The sequence below is a fragment of the Macaca thibetana genome, chromosome 2, assembly GCF_024542745.1.
Source record: "Macaca thibetana thibetana isolate TM-01 chromosome 2, ASM2454274v1, whole genome shotgun sequence".
Taxonomy (NCBI): Eukaryota; Metazoa; Chordata; class Mammalia; order Primates; family Cercopithecidae; genus Macaca; species Macaca thibetana.
The window spans coordinates 110,082,338-110,102,427 of NC_065579.1; the positions used below are offsets into that span (position 1 = coordinate 110,082,338).

General features: G+C 42.3%; 1 protein-coding gene across 14 annotated transcripts in view; it reads right to left on the bottom strand.

Annotated features, from left to right (window-relative positions):
- Positions 1–20,090, bottom strand: part of ERC2 (ELKS/RAB6-interacting/CAST family member 2) — a 981,570-nt gene that overhangs the window by 188,043 nt on the left and 773,437 nt on the right. For 12 of the 14 annotated variants that reach the window (XM_050778490.1, XM_050778492.1, XM_050778488.1 and 9 more), the window contains one exon: positions 12,598–12,732. In XM_050778490.1, coding sequence (XP_050634447.1) covers positions 12,598–12,732 — 135 coding nt within the window. Of the gene's footprint in view, positions 1–12,597; positions 12,733–20,090 lie in introns of those variants that run through there. The other 2 variants (XM_050778500.1, XM_050778501.1) reach the window with 2 other exon arrangements.

The following is a 20,090-nucleotide window of genomic DNA, read 5'->3' on the forward strand; positions in this document are numbered from 1 at the left end:
TTCTGAATGCTGCTTGGTGTTTGATCCCTGGTGTGTCCTTTGTGAGTAATTGTTCTGCCACAAGTTGCCAAAATATCTGGATGGGAAGAAAGACTCTAGTCCATCAGTCATCTGCATGCTTTTGTTCATCTGGGGATGGGAACATCCAAGGTGGACTGAAGCCCAGAGAGCACAGCGACCACAAAACACAGCAAATGCTGAAGGGGAAGAGGTTTAACTATCAAATAACCTCAGGACACATCTACAGTTCCAGGGATGATGTGACAGACAAGGGGTCTTGATGGAAATCCTGTAGTCCCAGATGCTGTGCCCTAATGGGATTATCTAAATATTGAGATAAAACAAAATTCCTCACCAATGGGCTGCTCACAGCGGCTATGTTGGCGACAAGCTCTAAAGGCAAAGGGACTGAATCATCGTTGACAAGACAAGAGACTTGTTGTTGTTGGGGGGCATTTATTAGCTCCAGCAAAGAGGCTCTGAGAAGAAACTCTATAATCTGACATGATAAATGGCCCAGTGTAAACCTTTAATTGGTCACTATTTTGAAGTATTAGGTACAGCCAGCAGGCAAGCCTGAGGCCACCACCGGATTTTTTTGTTTGTTTGTTTGTTTGTTTTGAACACCTGAAATTCTCTTTGAGTTGATAGCTGGCTTTTTTTCTTGAAACCAAAGAATTAATTTCCTAATGGGGATCTTAGTGTTGCACCTGTCCTAGAAAGGAAAAAGTGTAGAACCAGGGATGTATCATTTCCAAATAGCCTGCTGCCTTTGTGGGAACTCAGCCGAGGTCTCTGCCAGGAAGGTCCACCTGGCTTCCTTGCTGGAAGGGGTGCAAGGAGATGATCCTAGTTATAACTAGGTCTGGTGTGGGCAGTCTTCAGACTCGCCTCCACCCTTACTTCCTTCGTCACTTCTCTAAAACTTCTGAAACTTCAAACCCCAGGACTTTGCAAAGTTTGACTGCACAAGTCACAAAAGCAAGATCACAGTGTGGAATTTATGATGTGCCCTGAGCCTGGGCTCAACCAAAGCAGATCCTGTTAGCATTTCCAACTGCAGGCTTGGCCAGAGCCGGGAAAAACAGACACGTGTGTAAAGGAAAATAATAGGCTTAGGCATGAGCCTGGAAAAGTGGGGCACCGAGCCTCATCAGGGCACTAGTAGGTTTTCTGCTAGGGTCAAGTCCAAACCTTCTCTCTGGAGACCATTCATCTGTCTTTCATCTCTCCTGCTTCCTGGAATGCTTAGTCCATGGATGAATGTCTCTGTTCTGGTGATGGGGTCAGGTATGGCTATAAACTCTTACATGACTTGTATTTATTATAACCTCTGGGGCCCATTTGCAGGTAAGATCCCCCCCGGCCCCGCCCTGCCAAACAGGGAAGTCCTAGCCAGGTTCAGAAATCTGCTTCCTGTTCTTTTAAAAATAAACGTTAGCTTATTTCTGAGCTGGCCTAGAAAAGAGCCAGTGTGTATTTGCACCTCCTCCAGGTTAGAAAGAGTGCTGACGGCTTCTGTGTTTCCTCTCCGAGGCTCACCAAGGCCCCGTGACACAGGTGTCAGGAGGCTCTTTGTGCAGATGTGGAAAGGAAGGCTCAGGGAGGGAGGTCAGGTAGCTCACCAAAGGATACCTGGCCGGGAATTGGGGAGCCAGGGTCAAATTCCAGTCTGTCTAACCACAAAAATACACCCTTCTGACTCCACCATATGAGCCGAAAAGCCACAAAAAGAAGAGCTCACTTTGACCCCAAAAGACATTTGTTGGTTCTGCTTAGCTCAGCTCTAGAGTACATTGAACTTCGTCCTGCCTTCTTTCCAAGCTGTTGAAGACCCCGGTTGGAACTAGAAGCTACAACTTAGTTGGATCCCTCTGGCTCTTGGAAGAAAGGGGTCTTCACATGCAAGTGGAAGCTATTTACGTGGACATGTCAGCAGCACCCCAACACATTTTAAGATCTCTGAGGGGAAAGGCAGCACCTTTACTTCCTTCATACTGTGCCATGATTCCCAGATGTGGGAACTTAGATATTTCTAAATGAGTAATTATGGAAGGCTCAGTTCTCACTGTTTTGAATGACTGGATTCCTCTGAAGGAATATGCTTCCCGGATTCCCAGAGTTCCTTACGATTGCCAAGATTGTGTTGATTTGTGTCTTCTCAGAATGACTGTTCCCATCTTCCACCGCACTAGCCACATCTCTGGTTTATTCTTCTACCCGAAAGTGATGAAAGCGGAACTTCATTGGTTGAGGGGGAATGCAGTATATGTCCATATTTTAAAAGGCACACTGGGGTGTCTCTCAAGGGAGAGGCATGAACCGGAGATCCTGTGCAGCCTGGGTTGGTTCTTCTCAGCAAGCTCACTTCACAAGGACACGCTGAGGCAGGGCACCCACCTGAGACCACTTTGCCAAGCCATCGAGAATGTTATAGAAGTTTGGGCGACATTTTCCTTCACTTCTAATATAGCATCTTTAAGCGCATCCTCAATTTTTTTTTTTTTTTTTTTGCATCATCATTATAGGGCAAATTGAAGAAACTAGTTTTCTATTTCCTTCAAGCAAAAGTAGCTGTGACAAACTAGTCTTTGGTGCACTGTGCCAGTTCACTCAGCTCGAGGACATCAGATACCCAGCTGAAGATGAAAATGCTGGACGCCTCTATGCTGGCCAACAATATTGTTTGAGAGCTTAAAGTCAACATCTGCTAAAAGCAGAACCATTGCCAGATAACCACAAAAAAGGGTGGGAGTGAAGACAGGCTTTATTTTTGCTCCTTCATCCATCAGTCATTAACATTTGGCTTTGTTAAACACAGTGAAAATTGTGTTTTTAACATGACTCTGGTTCCTTCATGGTAGGCAATCAAATTTCCTTTTGACTCTTCATTTCCTCAGCTGCTTAAAAAAGACAATGAGAGGAGGCTGAGGCAGGAGAATTGCTTGAACCCGGGAGATGGAGGTTGTGGTGAGCTGAGATCATGCCATTGCACTCACTCCAGCCTGGGCAACAAGAGTGAGACTCCATCTCAAAAAAAAAAAAAAAAAAAAAAGAAAGAAAGAAAGAAAGAAAAGAAAATGGGACTACCATGTCCTGGTCCTGATGCTCCATAGGTTCGCTGTGCAAATTACACTCGAGAATGTAAATTAAACCAGTTTGTGGATGTTACAGACTTAGACCAATATGACTAGGCATATCATTCCTGTTGGTAGCGTTGATAGCTGATTACTAGTAAAACAAATTATTTGATATTAAACTAAGGCTGAAGGCAAAACGGTGTGTCTAAAAAGGATCTGATGGTGTATAAAATGATTCTTAAATATTTTAGAGTCTCTGGGCTGTTCAAAATTGACATTATTAAGATCATTAATAGATGGATGCCCAAATCAGAATTTTTCAAATGCTATTGGTCTGTAAGGTGGTTTCCTGCAATAACAGACTTTGTGAGTGTGTGCAGGGTATGTTTAAAGGATGTTTCCTACTCCCTTTCCTCTGCTGGTCCCTTATCTTTGGAGTGCTGCAAGTGCCTGCAGTGTTTTAAGTCAAACATGATCCCTATTACCTCAGTTATAGAAAAAAAGAGGGGCAATGGTGTTTAGCAATATAAAATGGATTTCCCTGCTTCCCGACATTTCAAGGCTGGCCACCCCCTCTCAATGGGGGAGCTGAAGTGCTGCCTCTTAGACAAATTCGACTGGATTAAAGCAGCAAGTTGAAAAGAGATCAACCCTCCAATGTTGCCAAGATGCATTGCATCTGTAAGCTGGGGAGCGCAGGCTATGTCTGAAAAACCCCTGTTGACTCAAAGGATACTGCAACAAATCTCTTAATGTAACCCTAATACTGCAAACAAGGTGTAAAACCTAGACAAATCAGTAAAAGAAAGAAAAAAAAAAACCACTCTACCCCAAATAGAGTAAGACTGAATGAAATCTTCAATAGGCTCAAACCTCCTTTAAGGAAAAATCCTTCTCTAACAGGAGGATCCTGATGCATTAAGCAGCTCTGCATTTTTCCTATACATGAAGACCCTACCTGGCAGGGCTTATTAAATCATGCCCTCATGTGCTTACATGCAGGGAATTAACATCACACCCAGATTAAAGGGCTTTGACAATAACCTGCTCATCTGCAAAGCCAGCTTCCCAACTGCTGTGTAACTCCACCTTCCTTCCTCTCCTGTGGCTCTTAATGGTTGGGTGAGCATGTAACTGCTGGTAGAGGAAGGAGGCAGTTAAATACCTCCCACAACAACAGTTCAGACATTTGTCCCCATTTCCTTCTTTACCTGTGGCCTCACAGAGAGCCACCGCAGGGTTACTCTACAGCTTCTGCTCTTAAAAACAAGCAAACAAATAAACTGCCACTTTTATTTCCCAATGGTGGGAAATCACATACACCGTCTGGCTCACTTTTTAGTAGTTTGGGGGATTTTTAGTAGTCTCTGGGGAATAAAGAAAAAAGAGACATCTGTGATATCTTTCTATTTCTTAACCTGCTGAGTTTTAAACACAGTATCCTCCAATCTACTTGTGAGAAAAGAAGTATTGGGAAAGAGGCAAGTGGCTCGCAAGAGCTATTTCAAAATGCATGCCAGGATATCCTTGGCTGCAGTTCTGAGAGGACTGGCCCAGGTGTGGCAATGGTCAAAATCTCTGAACCCTTCTTCCATGCAATACACATCAGCACCAATAAGAGGTTTCTTCATGGGTTGTTGAATTTGAAGGCTTCATCCCTACATGAAACAAAACTCAAGGCTTCTTCCAAGAAGTGGGCCATGAAATTAGATATACAATGCAAAAAAAAAAAAAAAAAAAAAAAAAAATCTACTGCCTCTCATCTGGGCAAACTTTAGACATACGAGCTTGGTTGGAAAACTGATATTAAAAGCCTAAAATATGTAACTTTTCTTATCAGGTTACTATCATGGGGAACTAAAAATTCCTGGTGTTTTGTATGTTCCATAGCTTTAGTAAGGCCTGATATACGGTGTTAATTTTTCTTCAGTGGAGGAAACATGCAAATATATTTATGTGTGCACATACATATATATGTATATATAATGTATATTCAAACATGCACTCAGAGGAAGTTAGGGAGAGAAGTTTCTAGCTAAACATGATCTTGTGAAATTCTTCCATATGTGGAAAAGTCCTCAGTTCATCTGACATAGAGTGATACATACATATATACACACAGGATGCTATGTATACATTTATCCCACATTCAGTTAACCTCAAAACATAAAATAAATTCTTTTTATTCCTCCCTAAGCAAAAGCTAGGAATAACAACTCTATATACAGAATTCATCTTCTGGGGGCAACAGAGCAGGTTGGACCCCTTGCCTGTCTGTCAGAGTTCAAAGGGCTGCACTTTGACTAATCTGCCGGTGAAAGTGCAAGGGAAGCAGAGCATCAATCACGAAAGCTTGCCCTGCATTCACAAAGAGGGGCTCAGTGGGAGTAGGGGATCCCACGGCCTTGAGCTGGTGCCCCAGGAGGGGCTGCTGTGACTGCTTCATTCTTCTGGTGGACTGTGAGGCCCCACCAACTTCTTGTTGACTAAACACAAAATGCAGAAGGAGGACAAAAGCAGGTGGGTTTTATGAAAAAAGATCTAGGGCCAGGAAACACATGGGCCTGGAGTTGTCATCTGCCTCCAGCCACAACATCAATGAGGGCCTAATTGCGGGGATGGCTGGAAATTCCCCTCTTTGAGGAATGCTCTTATAGGATGCTGACTAATTCTACCAGAGAGCAGTACCCAAGGCTCAGGTGTATGCAGAAGGGACAGGGGTAGGAGGGTGAGACAGCAAAAGCCCTGCTTTTCTTTTCTGAGCCAACTCTACCTTATGGCTCTTTTGCCTGTAGAAAGAGGGGAGAAGGAACATGTTTAGGGACCAGAAATCTCAAAACCAAGGCAGTGAGTGCTGCAGCCTCTCTGAAGCAGAATATAGGTTCAGTACTCTAAGCATCTGCCTGTATGCAAGAATCCAGAATCCATACACAGAAAGGAAAAGCAGATTTCTATCAACCGTTATAAATTAGGTCACTGGGATCATTTTACTATATCTTAAAATGCAATCTATGTATCAGTTCTGTGACCACCAGTTTGAAGAGGAGGCCAAATCTAGGCATGGGTTCTTTAGTAACCAAGAAATTTGATAGTTTATGGCAACACAACATGTGTCCCAAGTAGAATTCTACAGGAATTTTCAGCAGAAAATGGAAGTGAACATTCAATGCTCTGAAATATGTCCAATGGTACAAACACACACCTTGGCTGAGAGCCAACACATGCTGGGACCACACAGTCATCAGGAGCAGCAGAGAAAGCACCAAGGATTACTATTTATATCCACAGACAGATTCTGGAAATTACCAAGTAGAGTGGATAATATTTAGAATTAGGACAATCAGTTTCCTAGGACTAGATCCATAGAATGGACAGACACCTTAAAGTTCATAATGCAAAAGGGAAAACCTAGCTTCTACCACAGAAAAGTCACTCTCTGAAAGTACTCCTAGCACCCTGGCTAATCTGACAGCAGCCCTTAGCAGAATAAAGCATCCTCTGTTTTGCTCTGGGGGCACAGTTTGCTCCAGATCCTTGCATGTTCAGAAGCTCAGGGGAGAGTGAGCAAGGGAATGTGAGTCCTGGCAATCCACTGCCAAGAACCCCCTGTGATCCAGAGCAGTTCCCCTTCCCCTCTGGGCCAGTGTCTCCACTACTTGAGGATCTCATTCTGGTGACTCCATGGAAGCCGAAGAGTTTGCAATTGGCACAGGGACAGCAGGAATAGAGAAGAGTAAACAGGAACAGGGAAAATGGGGGGAAATGGAAGGAATAAAGTCACAAAACAGAATAATGGAAATAAAGACAATGGAAGCTGGAGCAAATGGAAAGAGAACAGATGAGATGATATTTTTTTCTTTTTCTGTTTTTTTTTTTCTTTTTTCTTTTTTTCTTTTTTTTTTTTGAGATGAAGCTTCGCTCTTGTTGCCCAGGCTGGAGTGCAATGGCGTGATCTCGGCTCACTGCAACCTCCACCTCCCAGGTTCAAGTGATTCTCCTGCCTCAGCCTCCCAAGTAGCTGGGATTACAGGCACTCACAACCACACCCAGCTAATTTTTGTATTTTTAGTAGAGACGGAGTTTCAGAACGTTGGCCAGGCTGGTCTCGAACTCCTGACCTCAGGTGATCTGACTGCCTCAGCCTCCCAATGTGTTGGGATTACAGGCGTGAGCCACTACGCCCGGCCAAGATGACATTTAATTCAATTTTGGAAAATAAACAAAACAGGATAAAATTTACTACAATTCAATGGGAAAGGGAAAATGCACATTTGCACTCAAGAATAAGTGGAGCCATCATAGTTGTGCAATCACAAATACACGTGGTTACTTAGATGTATCCAAGAGGTTTGCCACCAATGTGCAGTACTCAGAGACTTAGGCTTTCATCTAAGGCCTGTTGATTTTCAGTTTTGTGACTCTGGATCATTAACAACCTCTGAGTTTCTTTATTTATACAATGGGGATACTTCCATCTGCCCTTCCTATTTCCCGAAGTTACTATAGGAGCAGTTCATTCAACAGACATTTACAGAGTACCTAGTAAGGGCCAGACACATGTGAACATGTGACAAAGAATCTGAATATAAAATGTGAAATTCAACCAAATTTTTTGGTAATTGATCGCATAAGTATCGTGTCTCCATGCTCCTAAACTCATAGCCCTCATTTAGAAGTAAGTTTTCTGTAAGTAAAATGTGAAATGAAATTTAAAACTTAAATATGATCAGAAAGTCTCAAAGGTGGTCAAAATCCCTTGAGCTCTCCAACACCTATGAGCAAGTATTTCCATTCAGTGAAGGAGGAAGAGGAGAGAAGAGTTTTCTCTTGTGAGTTTTTCACTTTTAAAAGTGGCCACCTACTCTGAGGTTACCAGCCCCAAAATGTTTAGGTTCTTTGTCATTTAGGCCCTTCCCAGCTAGAATTAGAGTGGCAAGTGCTTTAACAAATAGAAGTAGATTTTGCACAAACAAGCAGTGAGATCCAGGTCCTTGAAGACCTAACACCCAATCCAAGACCCAGGAAGAGAAATGTGAGTCCTAGATGCACAAAGGGTAGCCTGCATGGTGCCTGACATTTTAAGTTGGCTGGAGTGTGGACCTCATGCTAATGCTGTGCTTTTCTTATTCACCAGGTTATTATATACCTGGAAGCCACTGGAATGAGCTTAATAAAATATGACTTGTACTGGGACAGTAAAACTTGTATGACGCCTAGAAAAAGGAAAGTAGAAAGACTTAATATCATTGATATGTTTTAAGGCAGGGAAGGAGATACTATTTAAAGAAAATGACAGATGAGACTGATGACAACAGGTACAGAGAATATTTAGGAAAAGCTGAATTTCTACTTGGCTTTGTGAAATCAATCTTGGTAACCTAAGAAACATCTCTAACATGTCTCCAGCATGTTTCATTTACTCTTTGGACTTTATTGTTTCTCAAAACACATGAGCAGCTTGTGTCATGGGAAATATTTGTTGTCTGCCCCCGTGGTCACTTCTTGCTTTGAAGGATTTCCCAAGTCATTATTGGGATTTGTCTGGATATTCTACTTGGACATATTCAATGGCTGTGACCATCCTAGGGGTCACAGCCCACCAGCTATTAAATGCTTCTTTTTCAGGTAGGGGGCTAGATTGTTGAACTGCCACACTGCACTGACTTCTCTTACATCTTCTCCAAATCTTCCCACCTCCTCAGTAATCCCTGAAGAGCTGTGTATTTATGACTATTGTTGATATCCTGGGTCCTCAACCTTAATGACTCCCTTAGTTTAGATCTACTGGGTTCTTGGGATCACTCATTCTCAGATGTCAGTGCCTTTAAGAAGGTATCCCAGGAAATGAATGGAAGAGGCACTTCCATTTTCTGTTGTGCAAAGCAAGAAGTTGCCTGAAAATCCCACCTTCTGATAAAAAATACTGCTGGAAACTGGTTCAGTCATGTTATAAAATGGGTCGTCTCTTTTTTCACCTGATACTCTGAGAACAATATTTCTCAGAGCACAGATGTTACTGAAAAGAAAAAAGAAATCTACAATCAAATAAGTCTGGGAAATACTGGATTAAATTAAATTGGAGAGCTTTCTTTCTTATATGACTTTTTAGATCCTTTGATCTGCTAATTGCCCCAGGAAGCTCGAAGATAGAGTTATAATACGGAGCACTTTCACAAAATTCTTTGCCCAGAGAGTCTTTGTTTCAAGGCTTTCCTCATGGGACTAATGCTCTAAAAGTTACTTTGGGAAATGCTAGTCTAGACTTACAATACTTGGATTCAGTTTCTCTTAAGGAGCAAGAAAAATCACAGTGAAGGAGAAAGGAACATGGAAGAAATGGAAAAAGAATATAATCATGTAAGTACCTGGCAATACTTAAATTGAATTACCTAAGGAAAAATGAGTTTTTTCTGGAAAAGTAACAAGGCAACTGATTTTTCCTATTTCTCCACTTTCATGTGTTCTGATCTCTTAACAAAGCTCAAGAGGCAATATCAACATTTTGTAGCCCTTCTTCCATAAGTCATTGTTGGTCAAGTCTTTAGGGCCACAGGAAGTCCAGTGTTGGAAGATTCACAGAAAGGGAATCAGGAATCCCTGGAAGAGACCTTTCCCCTTTAAGTCAGGTCAGCTAACACGGGTACGTTATGAACATTTAGTTAAAATCTCATCCACATCACCCCATTATTAGGACTCTCATGCTTTCATATGGCTGTCATTTTTCTCCTAAGAAGAAACATATACTCATATGTACCCTAGATGTATTAGTGTATGCGGGCTACGCAATTAAGTGTAGGGTTTGTAATCAATTGGGAAAGATAACTATTGATAACTATTATCCATTGATAACTATTTTATTCTGGGACTTAGATTGGTAACAGTACATATACTGATATACTAGTTGTTGATTACCAAATCTGAAATCTTCAGCACAGGGGAACGTATCATTCCACTAGACCTGCGATGCCCAGTCAAAAGGGGTATCCAGCTCAGGAGATACAGCCATCTCCAACACTGGTGCCAATCTACTCTCACACTAGGGTTCCTTGCTTAATCTCTCCTTCTCTAATTAGAAGAGTCTAGCAAAGGAGTCTTACTGACTTGATGACTTCAACTTAAAACCACAAAAATACCCTTCTGGTCAAGAGTATTTTACTTTCACAGTGAACCCCACTACAGAATAAGTTTCTAAGGTATGGGCCCCTAATTAAGTTGGAGCTACCTTTTATCTGTCTTATTCTGATTGACATGAACCAGATGACCTGGATTCTTATTCTAGGACTAGACAGCAAATGCCTTGAAGACAGGGGTTCTGTCCATCATGCTGTTCCCCAAGTGCCACATCATGGCTGCCATGGAATTAGGTTAAGAACTCGGAACAGGATTCCAGCCTATTCACCCACTTCCTGGGCCCCGGCTTTCTCATCTGGAGAAGGGGATGAGGTGAACTGCCTCTATGCCCATCGGCTGCTTAGAGTGTTCACTGAGATGGTGGATGTGAAAGTGAAAGACCATCACCATCTTCCTAACAGTAGTAGTGAGAAGCATGTGCCAAAGGTCTCAACAATATGCCTTAGCCAGATACTCTTCAAGGAATGCTAACTCTTCTGGGAAGGACACCACCCTATGACAACCTCTAGTGTCGGTGGACAAACATGAGAGTCAACCAAATAGACGAGACACCCTAGTTTGTGATCACAGCTCTCTGGAAGTAGCAAGAGCCTAGCTTTTGTAAGAAATATCATTCACAAGATGTGCTCTGGTGCTTCATTCCCAGTAGAACATATGAGCATATGTGTCTCTGTGATGAGACAAGCTGGTTTGTTATCTCAGCAGGTCCCTGGGTGACCCACTCCCCTGACTTGGCTCCAAATCCTTCTTTCTACTCTTAGGGTGCTCTCTGTTTTTCTCTCTGTTGGGTTTGAGTGGGGGAACTCAGGATGGTCTTCTAGCATGTGTGGCTCAGAAAGAATGGCCAATGTGGGGACTGCAGGCTCCCACCAATAAAACCTCATACTCTCCCAATCTGAGAGAAGGCCAAGGAGAAAAGGGCAGGGACCAGGGATGAGAATGAGTTGTTTTAGTTAGCAGGATGCCAGGTCTACTGGGGCAGGCAAAGGTGGGGAGGTGGTAGTGGTGGTGGTGGTGATGGTGAAGGGTGATAATTGAATAAATAAAACCAAAACAAAACCAAAACGCAGACATACAAGATAATGACATGAAATTGACACCGCTCTCCATATTTCAGATCTCCAAATCAAGAGCATATTTTGGCAGCTAAAACATGAAATCATGCCCTGTCTGTACTTGGCTTCAGAAGTCTAAATTATTTCTATGTGAACAGCTTCAGCAATGTTGGGGTCTCTGAGGGCAAAAGCTTCCAGGTACAAAGGTCAGGTCAAGCTCAGTGCTGGCTGCCTCGCTGCATAGCTCCCAGGAGAACTTCTAATGCTGTGTTCTATATAAACAGCTCCCCCAGGACTTGTACTCCAGGTAAAACAACTTGGAAATTTCAAATCTTAACTTCTTTGGGACGCTAGCAACAGGAGGTGAAAAGGAAACAGAGCCACCTGAAAAGTTTTAGGAGCATCACAAGTATCTCCTCCCCCAGCAAACAATTAAACTGCCTCTTCACACAGGTAATTCTGACAAGCCCTCACCCTGCCATATCCAAAGGAGTGCATACTTATCCAGATGGTTCTATTTTGTTACCTATTGCTCCCATCTATGGAAATGTATCAGTTGCACTAGGATCACCAAAAATGGGGGCAGGGGGAGGCGAGAATCTTAGTACAATGAAGTAAGAAATATTGCTCATATTGACTATATTATCCTGCTAGTTTGCATTTAATTTCCTAATTTCCATAAAATTCACCTTCAAGAGTTTTAATACTAAACACTGTAAATAGTTTTTGCATTTGGTGGGTGAATGTAAATATTGCTGTAAAACCACAGGCGGTTTTGTTTTTGTCAATCCATCTTTTCATGTGCTTTACTTAGTCAAGGGAGGAGATAGGGTCCAAATCAAATAAACCAGACTCCTTGACTTCACTGGCTAAAACGCCAGCAAAACGGATTTCTCTCCTTGTTGTTTTACTCCACCATTAATTTGCATCACTAAAGAATTTTCTAGGAAAGTGCTCAGCGAACTCAAGGCTTCTCTGGTTGCCAAGCTCATGGAAACAAAGTGCTTTCTCTTAAAACTCTGAAAAAGACATTCCAAAGTAACCCTCCATGAGATACCGAGCCAGCAATAGACTACATATCTATGAAAGAAGAAAGGAGGGGAGGAAAGAAAATGCATAACATAAACAAGAAAAGACAAAACCTTAAAGAGGAAGGAGAAAGAAAAACATTTAGATTCCTTGACTGATGGAAATAAATACCAAAGCTATTAGTTTCAGTTCAAAGAACGTATCACTTTATGCTGTTTATTATTTCTTGAGGATTATTTATTTTATCTTAAAATATCTAAAGGGTAAAAGGGGTCTTGGAGGTAAGCAGCGATGAAACTGACCTGGTCCGGAGAGGGCCTGTGATTGGAATGTTGCGACCTCCCAGGAGATCGATGGTGGTGGTGATGGTGGTGGTGATGGTAATGGTGATGGTCCTCATCGTAGTTGTCTGCCATCAACTTCATTCTGTTCTGGGTCTGTGCAGAACAAAAACCAAGGAAGATTCCATCAGGAGCTAGAAGATCAGTCAAAGAGATTCAGGGCATAATTATAGTACCTATAGGGATCCCTTTGTTCCTAATCCAGGAATTTTCACTGTTAGTCAAGTTGAAACTTAATAAAGAAAGCACCATGCCATTAACTTTGGTGAAAAAAGCTTTGTCACATCCTTAAAGCTATTATGTTACATCTGTAAATGTTAATGTACTTCCTCCTTGTGATTTAAAAGGGAAAAAATGGACATACTGTAAGATGCTTTGCTTTACATTGTCAAGCAATCACAGAGATCCAGGGCAAGCTTGCAATCGCAGAGTACCAACAATTATGACTGAGATTCTAGACGGACACTCTAGAGCAAGCTGGAGATGGAAGTCCTGGATGGAAAGATGGGAAGGGCCGGATGGAAACACAGAACTACAGATAGACAATGGTCTCACAAGACAAGGCAGAGAAATCCACTCAAAAGCTGCCAAATGCAAATATACTGATGGAGATGGTTTACTGCTATCATGACTTCTTGGGAAATGGCTCTCTATGGACATTTTAACTGATTTTTTTTCCTTGAGGGAACTGAGCAAAAGGTACAAAGTCAATGGGAGAAGAACTGACCACTCTAATTTACAATCCATGATGCCTGTCACATGAGGCAACTTGGAGTCATGGTTAAACCCCCAGGGCCATAGAAGCGTACTGCTTTATTATGCACGGCAGGAAATGGACCAGTGATGAACTGGCCTGACAGGCTCTCAGAATCTAGAAAAATGCCTAAAGACCACGGGAAAAGAGCAAACAAAATTATCCAGCTCAGAAAGTCAGGAAATATGGGTCTGATGATAGACCTGCCTGGATTCAAGGGATTCAAGTCCTGCCTCCACCTCTTTGCTGGTTATGTGACCTTAAGAGAGTAAACTATAAACCTTAATTTCCTCAACTCTAAAATGGGATTAATAGTGCCTCTTTCCTTGGGGTTGCTGCTAGGAGCAAATGATGTGATGGACTTCAAGTGTCAGTCCAGTAACTGGCAATGAAAGTCAAATGCTGTCATTACTATAGTTACTGCTGTTACTGTTTGCTATAAGACATTTTTCCTCCTTTGTATGTGCTGCTTCCTTTGCTTGCAATGCCTCCCTGGCCCCTTTCTTCACCTTTAACTTCTATGACTGGCTAACTCAAACTATTTACTCTAGGAGCCTTTTCCTGACCCTGTCCTTGAGGCTGGGTGACACGTGCCTCCTGCGCACCATGGCTCTATAACCACAGATTTATCCGTCTGTATGTCCATAGACCTTGAAGCTATTTCTTTCATCTGCCTCTCCCCAGAATCTCGCATAGGGCCTAGCAGATGTAGATATACAATACATGCTGCTGTAATGAGTGACCAAAAGAATGAAGGGGCCATGATTTTGAGGGATGCTGCCATCCTAGAGACAAGCTGCATGTTTGTTTTCAGCAGGGAGGGTCATGGAGAGTTGGGGACATTTCATGAGTTGCCATAACAATCCCACTGGTGGCTCAAGATGACAATGAACCAACACTACTTTCAGAGAGTCAGAAGTCAGGGGTTGGCAGAGCCTCCAACCAGTTGGAGTTTTATTATGTAATATAAATAACACACTGACAATAAAGAAAATCTGGGCCTAACATTGTGTATTCTTATAGTATTTTTCACATACAATCCAACTTATTCTCAATACTTTCCCAGGAGCAATTATTATCCTCATTTGGCAGCTAGAAAGGTAAGGGGTAGATTTCAGTCCCGAGAGTCTCTTTCTTGACATAGAACATGGAGATTTTCTGGGTCATCCAATTCTCAATCTCCAGGCTTTTTCCCTTGTCTTGCTGCTAGCAGAAAAGGCAAACAGCTAAACAGGTAGAAAGAGATTTCCCATAAAATGCTTTGGTTCTGTTAAGTTTTGGAAACACCTCACATCCCAATTCTATCTGCCAGAAGATGTCTCATGATTTACTCACTCCTTTTTTAAAAATGTGTACAATATTTGAAAGCCCCCAAAGTGAATGTTAAAAAAAAAACTATGTATATGAATAAAAACAATAAAAATAGAGGGAAAGATCCACTTAAAATTAAATTTAAAAATCCCAGGCAACTTTTGGCAGCTGAGAGCATTTCCATCCTTCACTTGTCTACTTAAAGTGTCAGAAGACCCAATGGGCAAGTTATGCTTTGTGAGAAAGAGCAGGTCAGTGGAGCTGCTGCAGACTAAGTACTGAGATTCCCCTTAGTCAGTCTGCCATTGCACATGAGATTCTGAAATTCGGCGTTCACACCTAAAATTCCAGTATTGTCAGGATCCTGTACTTTTGAACTCATGAACTAATAAATCTGGAATTGTTTCTTCTAAATAGAATTCTGAGAGCCTGAGGGAAGCTGTAAGATCTGCTGTGGGCAAGAAGGAAGGGACTCGCTCGAGAATGAAGGATGGAGCCTAAATGAACAAATAATAATTCTGCTATTGTAAACATCGTAATATCCTCATCCTCTGGGGAAGCTCCTGTGATTTTATGAGATTATTTTCTTACCAGCAACAAGCCTAAAGTTCCCTACCTTTGAACTGTATCCCATAAAAGAATGTACAAGCTAAACAAGATGCTATATGCAGTCCTAAATGTGTCTGCTAAAATGAGGTGTTGGAGAGTAGGCATGTCATGGGATAAAGACTGTAAATGAATGATGTCATCTTTCCAATTTGGTGCTGAAATATAAATAAACCACGCTGTTCATGTGAATACCAGATCTGGGGGAAATGTACACAGAGCAATTGTGAGCGGAAGAGGCTTCTTTTGATTAGTCTGGGCTGGAAGAGAAGAGTGTGAAACAGAGATGAAAAATGAGAGTTTGGTCTGATACTCTAGATCGTTTTTATTTATCTTGCTTGTAACATATCCCCTAAACTGTGACCAATTTCTTACTGGCTAGTTGCTGGTGTTCTCTCCTATAAAAACAGTTTGATCAATCTTGATCCTTTAATTGTCAAATTTAAAATGGATCTCCTAAAATTTTTTTTTTTTTTTAGATCTGCACTACCTAGCTTCATCCACACCCAATTATGTCGGTTTACACCTAAACAAGGGTCTGGAAAGATAAGAAGTCACAAATAACACTCCCTAACAGTCAATGAAAGAAAAACTACAGAAATTTGTAACAAGGATTGGACACGGATACTGTTTGTTCAAATAATTCTAGGCAAACTTACCAGGTGATCCCATATATAATGGTTCACAGCCCTGTAGCCTCAGATGCTTGAGGTGCCCACTGAAAAGCCCGAAGCAGCAAATCTTCCAGGCAGGCAAAACTAAAAACCCAGGAAAATTAATATAGAGTTGGAGAGGGATTGCTTTCCACAGCACAGCACTTGGGAACTCAGGGACTCATTTAGCGATTCACTGAGGCCCATTTTTATTTCCTTTGCAGTGTCTACCAAACTGCTGACCAGACACTTTTGCCTTTGGCTAACTGTGTTATACTCTTTTTACTATATTATGTCATGACTGTGGAGACAAATCTAATCAGATTTCATTTTCTACTTCCTCTTTCTTCCAGGCGCCACCTTATTTCTCTGGGGCCATCGCCTCCTAACAGCTCTCCTGCCGCACTCTCACCTCCCATTGAACACATTCCATAGCCAGAGTGACATCAGCTTTCTGTTCCTCCCTGGATCCAAGTTCTTGGGAGGCTTCCGCCACACTCAGGAAAATGGCCTGGGTCTTTGACATACTTAGGTATCTTTTGCTAGGTGACTGCTAGTTACTTCCACAGTCATACCTCCTGATCTCCTTGTCCCAGCCTTGGGACATGCTATTCTCTCTCTTCGTCCTGCTCTTCACTCTCTACCCCTTAAACCTGAGTTATGCCCATTAGTTCTCTGGTCTTAGCTTCAACGCCACCATCTCCAGAGATAACTTTCCTATGCCTGCCTCTTCCACTGCTTTCAGCAGAATGCTGTAGCCACTCCCCTGGGTCTCTGCCATCACAGCACTTATCTGAACCAATGGTAACTAACTGCAGGTTCGCTTGGCTTTCTCCACCACTAGGTTGAAAATCTCTTGAGGGAAGTACTACATGTGGATTGCCCTTGCACTCCCCATCTAGGGCAGAGTCTCATGTCTTAGCTGTTAAGTAAAGGTGTGTTAAAGTATATGAGTGTAAAAATGGACGGATGGAGAGGGCACACAGGCTACTGTGGAAAAGATAAGAGGGAAGATGTGAGTCTAGGATGAGCCAGTTGAGTATTTAACTTTTGATGTGATAGTTTAACTTTTCCTGTTTATTTGTTTTTGTTTGTTGTAATTCTTGGGAGTGGCGAAGGCAGAGTATGTGCATAGCTTTGGAGCTGTTGGGAAAGTCTAATTGGTCTTCTTCAAGAAATATCCCATTCCTTAGATAATTGGACCCAGTGAAATACTATACCACCTCCCTGATTACTTACCTCATTAAGAATAAGGGGTGTTGGGGTGTTATCAGTTTCATATCCCCTAGTGTTTGGGGGAACAGGAGCCTTTAGAAAACCTCTGTTAGTGCCAAAAGTCAAACATGGAAAACTGAAACTTTATCCATTAACTAAAATATCTGATGAACACCATCTGTGAAAAGGTGCCAGATATTCCAACTCTTTTGACATTTCTGAAGAGTTTATCCAAGGAGCTCTTGAAACAAAATGAAAATCCTTGATTGACTAGTAATAGACTCAATTGCCTAATGGCAATATGTAGTGATAAACACGTCGTATTAAAACTGCTTTTAAAAATATTTTAGCAAGGTGGCAATAACAAACTATGCTTTGATCAGTCATCTGGATCAAGTTAACAATAAAACCTTCATGAATATGGTTTAAATAAGAAAAAAATATAATAAGATCTGTTGCTACGGGATATGGAGATAATACTGTACAACAGCAATTACAGTTTTATTCTATCAGGCTTTCTTTTCTTTCCCTGTTTCCCACCAGGGAAATCCCAAATGTTCAGGAACTCTTCTACTGTCTTGTTTCCACCTAATCAGAGCAAGGTGAACAGCTCTTGTCTCCAAGTAAAAGATGAGCAAACCAGACAAGAATGGGATATCTAAGAGAGGAGAGATTTCCTGACCATCCACTAGACTCACATAGCAATGAATCATAATTGAGTAGAATCTAAGTTGCAGTGCTCAGGTCACAGTTGGAGGACAAAATGAAGCCAGAGGATGCGGAAGCTATTAAAGGAATGTGCTGCATTGGGGAACTTTCTGGGAGTATGTAAGAATAAATGATGAAAAGGCTTGTACTGTGGACACTGCACTGAAATTCACTCAACACTTACTAAACATCTGCAACTGCAACGATGCCAAGAATAATTATGTGCCAGGCTAAGTGTTTGGCCAGCATTCTCCTGCTGAATCCTCACTCCTGAGATGGCTCTTCTTAGGGCCCTCTTTCACAGATGAGGAAACTAAGCCCATAACTATTCAGCTAGTGAGTAGAAGAACAGAACTCAAACCCAGGTGTCTGACTCCAGAGGCCTGCAGTAGCGTCATGAAGGGTAAGGTCCAGTCCAGGTGCGGGGGTGAGGCAAAGATGAATAGGACATGAGGAAACAGAAGCCTGACTATAAAACAGTATAAGAAGAGGAGCAGGAGAGAAGGGTATGGTTTAAATGGATGTTCAGAGGCAGCAGAGATCACCTCCAGCTGAGGGCAGAGGCATCAAATAAGGCTCCATGGGTCAAATGCCCCTTGAGTTAAGACCTGAAAGTTGGCTTGGCTATAGGTATAAGGAGAGAACACTGGGGAGATTCCACAGTAAAGTGGCCCTCTAATCACCTTGAGAGGAAAACCGGTCAATGAGGGGAACTAGAACACCAAATGTGAGATATGCAAGCGTGTGTATGTGTGCAGGCTTCCTTCATTCCTTTGTTGGATGTGGGGAGAGCAGGAAACATGTGTGAGACAAAAATCCACCACCTTATTTTTCAAAATAGCATCAACTTGTGGCATTTGGAAGGAATTTAAGACAGAGCCACAGCCATGTACTCATCCATGTCAAACTAACATCTCTGGAAAAATCGGCCAGGCTCTTGGCATCTATGTGTTTTACAGATATCTACACAATCCACTGCTATAGCATTAGTCCCACCCTGAGCACTGGTCTGATCTCCAAGAACTCATTCAGCTGATCCATCCTTCCTGCCCTTCATCTACAGCAGAACAGAACACTGGTCGGACTCTCCCTCCCAACTTTGTTAAAGGTGGCTCTCTCTCTCTCGGTCCCTATTTACAGACAGAAATTTAGTAGATCATCATGTAGGTTTGGCTGGTGTTTGTATACCTACTCAGTAAGCACTTTTATTTTATTTTATTTCATTTTATTTTTAATTGTTGCAGAGAATGTCAGTGTCCCTCCTATATTCTCTTGTTCCACACCAGATCTTATTTACAGCTTGGATAGACAGTCCTGGATGTGCTGCTGTCTTCCCACCAGGAGCCCATGCACCTTCCTCTGCTTGAGGTTTTGCTTTAGCCACAGTTGCACACTTGGCTAGGGAACGGGGCAGATGGGAAGTGTTGGGGAGCTCATGTGCCTGAAACAACTCTCAATCTGTGAGGGAAGGAGATGGTAGATAAATAGCCAACATCCTGGCCCCTCAGAGGACAACCCTACAGTGTGCTCCAGAATCTCTCACTAGGTCCTCAGCAGTGGGAGCCCTGGTTGATTACAGCAGAAAACTGCCCATTAATGCACCCTTTGTTGGCCTTTTCCCTTCCCTGTATCACTGCCCCGTTCTCTCACCATGTTTATGGAGATCACTTCTCAAATAAACTACCTGCAGTAAAATCTTATCTTGGGATCTGTTTTTTGTTTATTTGTTTGTTTCTGGTTTTTGTTGTTGTTGTTGTTTGTTTTTTTGAGACAGTGTCTTCCCCTGTCACCCAGGCTGGAGTGCAGTGGTACAATCTCAGCTCACTGCAACCTCTACTTCCCAGGTTCAAGCGATTATCCCACCTCAGCCTCCAGAGTAGCTGGGATTCCAGGTGCCTGCCACCACTCCCAGCTAATTTTTTTTTTTGTATTTTTAGTAGAGATGGGGTTTCACCATGTCAGCCAGGCTGATCTTGAACTCCTGACCTCAGGTGATCCACCCACTTCAGCCTCCCAAAGTGCTGGAATTATAGGCGTGAGCCACCTCGCCCAGCTTGGGATCTGCTTTTGCAAGAATCTCAGCTAAAACCCTAATCATAGTTGAATAATTAACAAGCCTGTACTTAATTTTTGCACAGGACTAACACGTCTGTGACTCCCAGGCTCTTTTCCGTGAATACTTCTTGAGAGTTCTCATCACTTAGAGT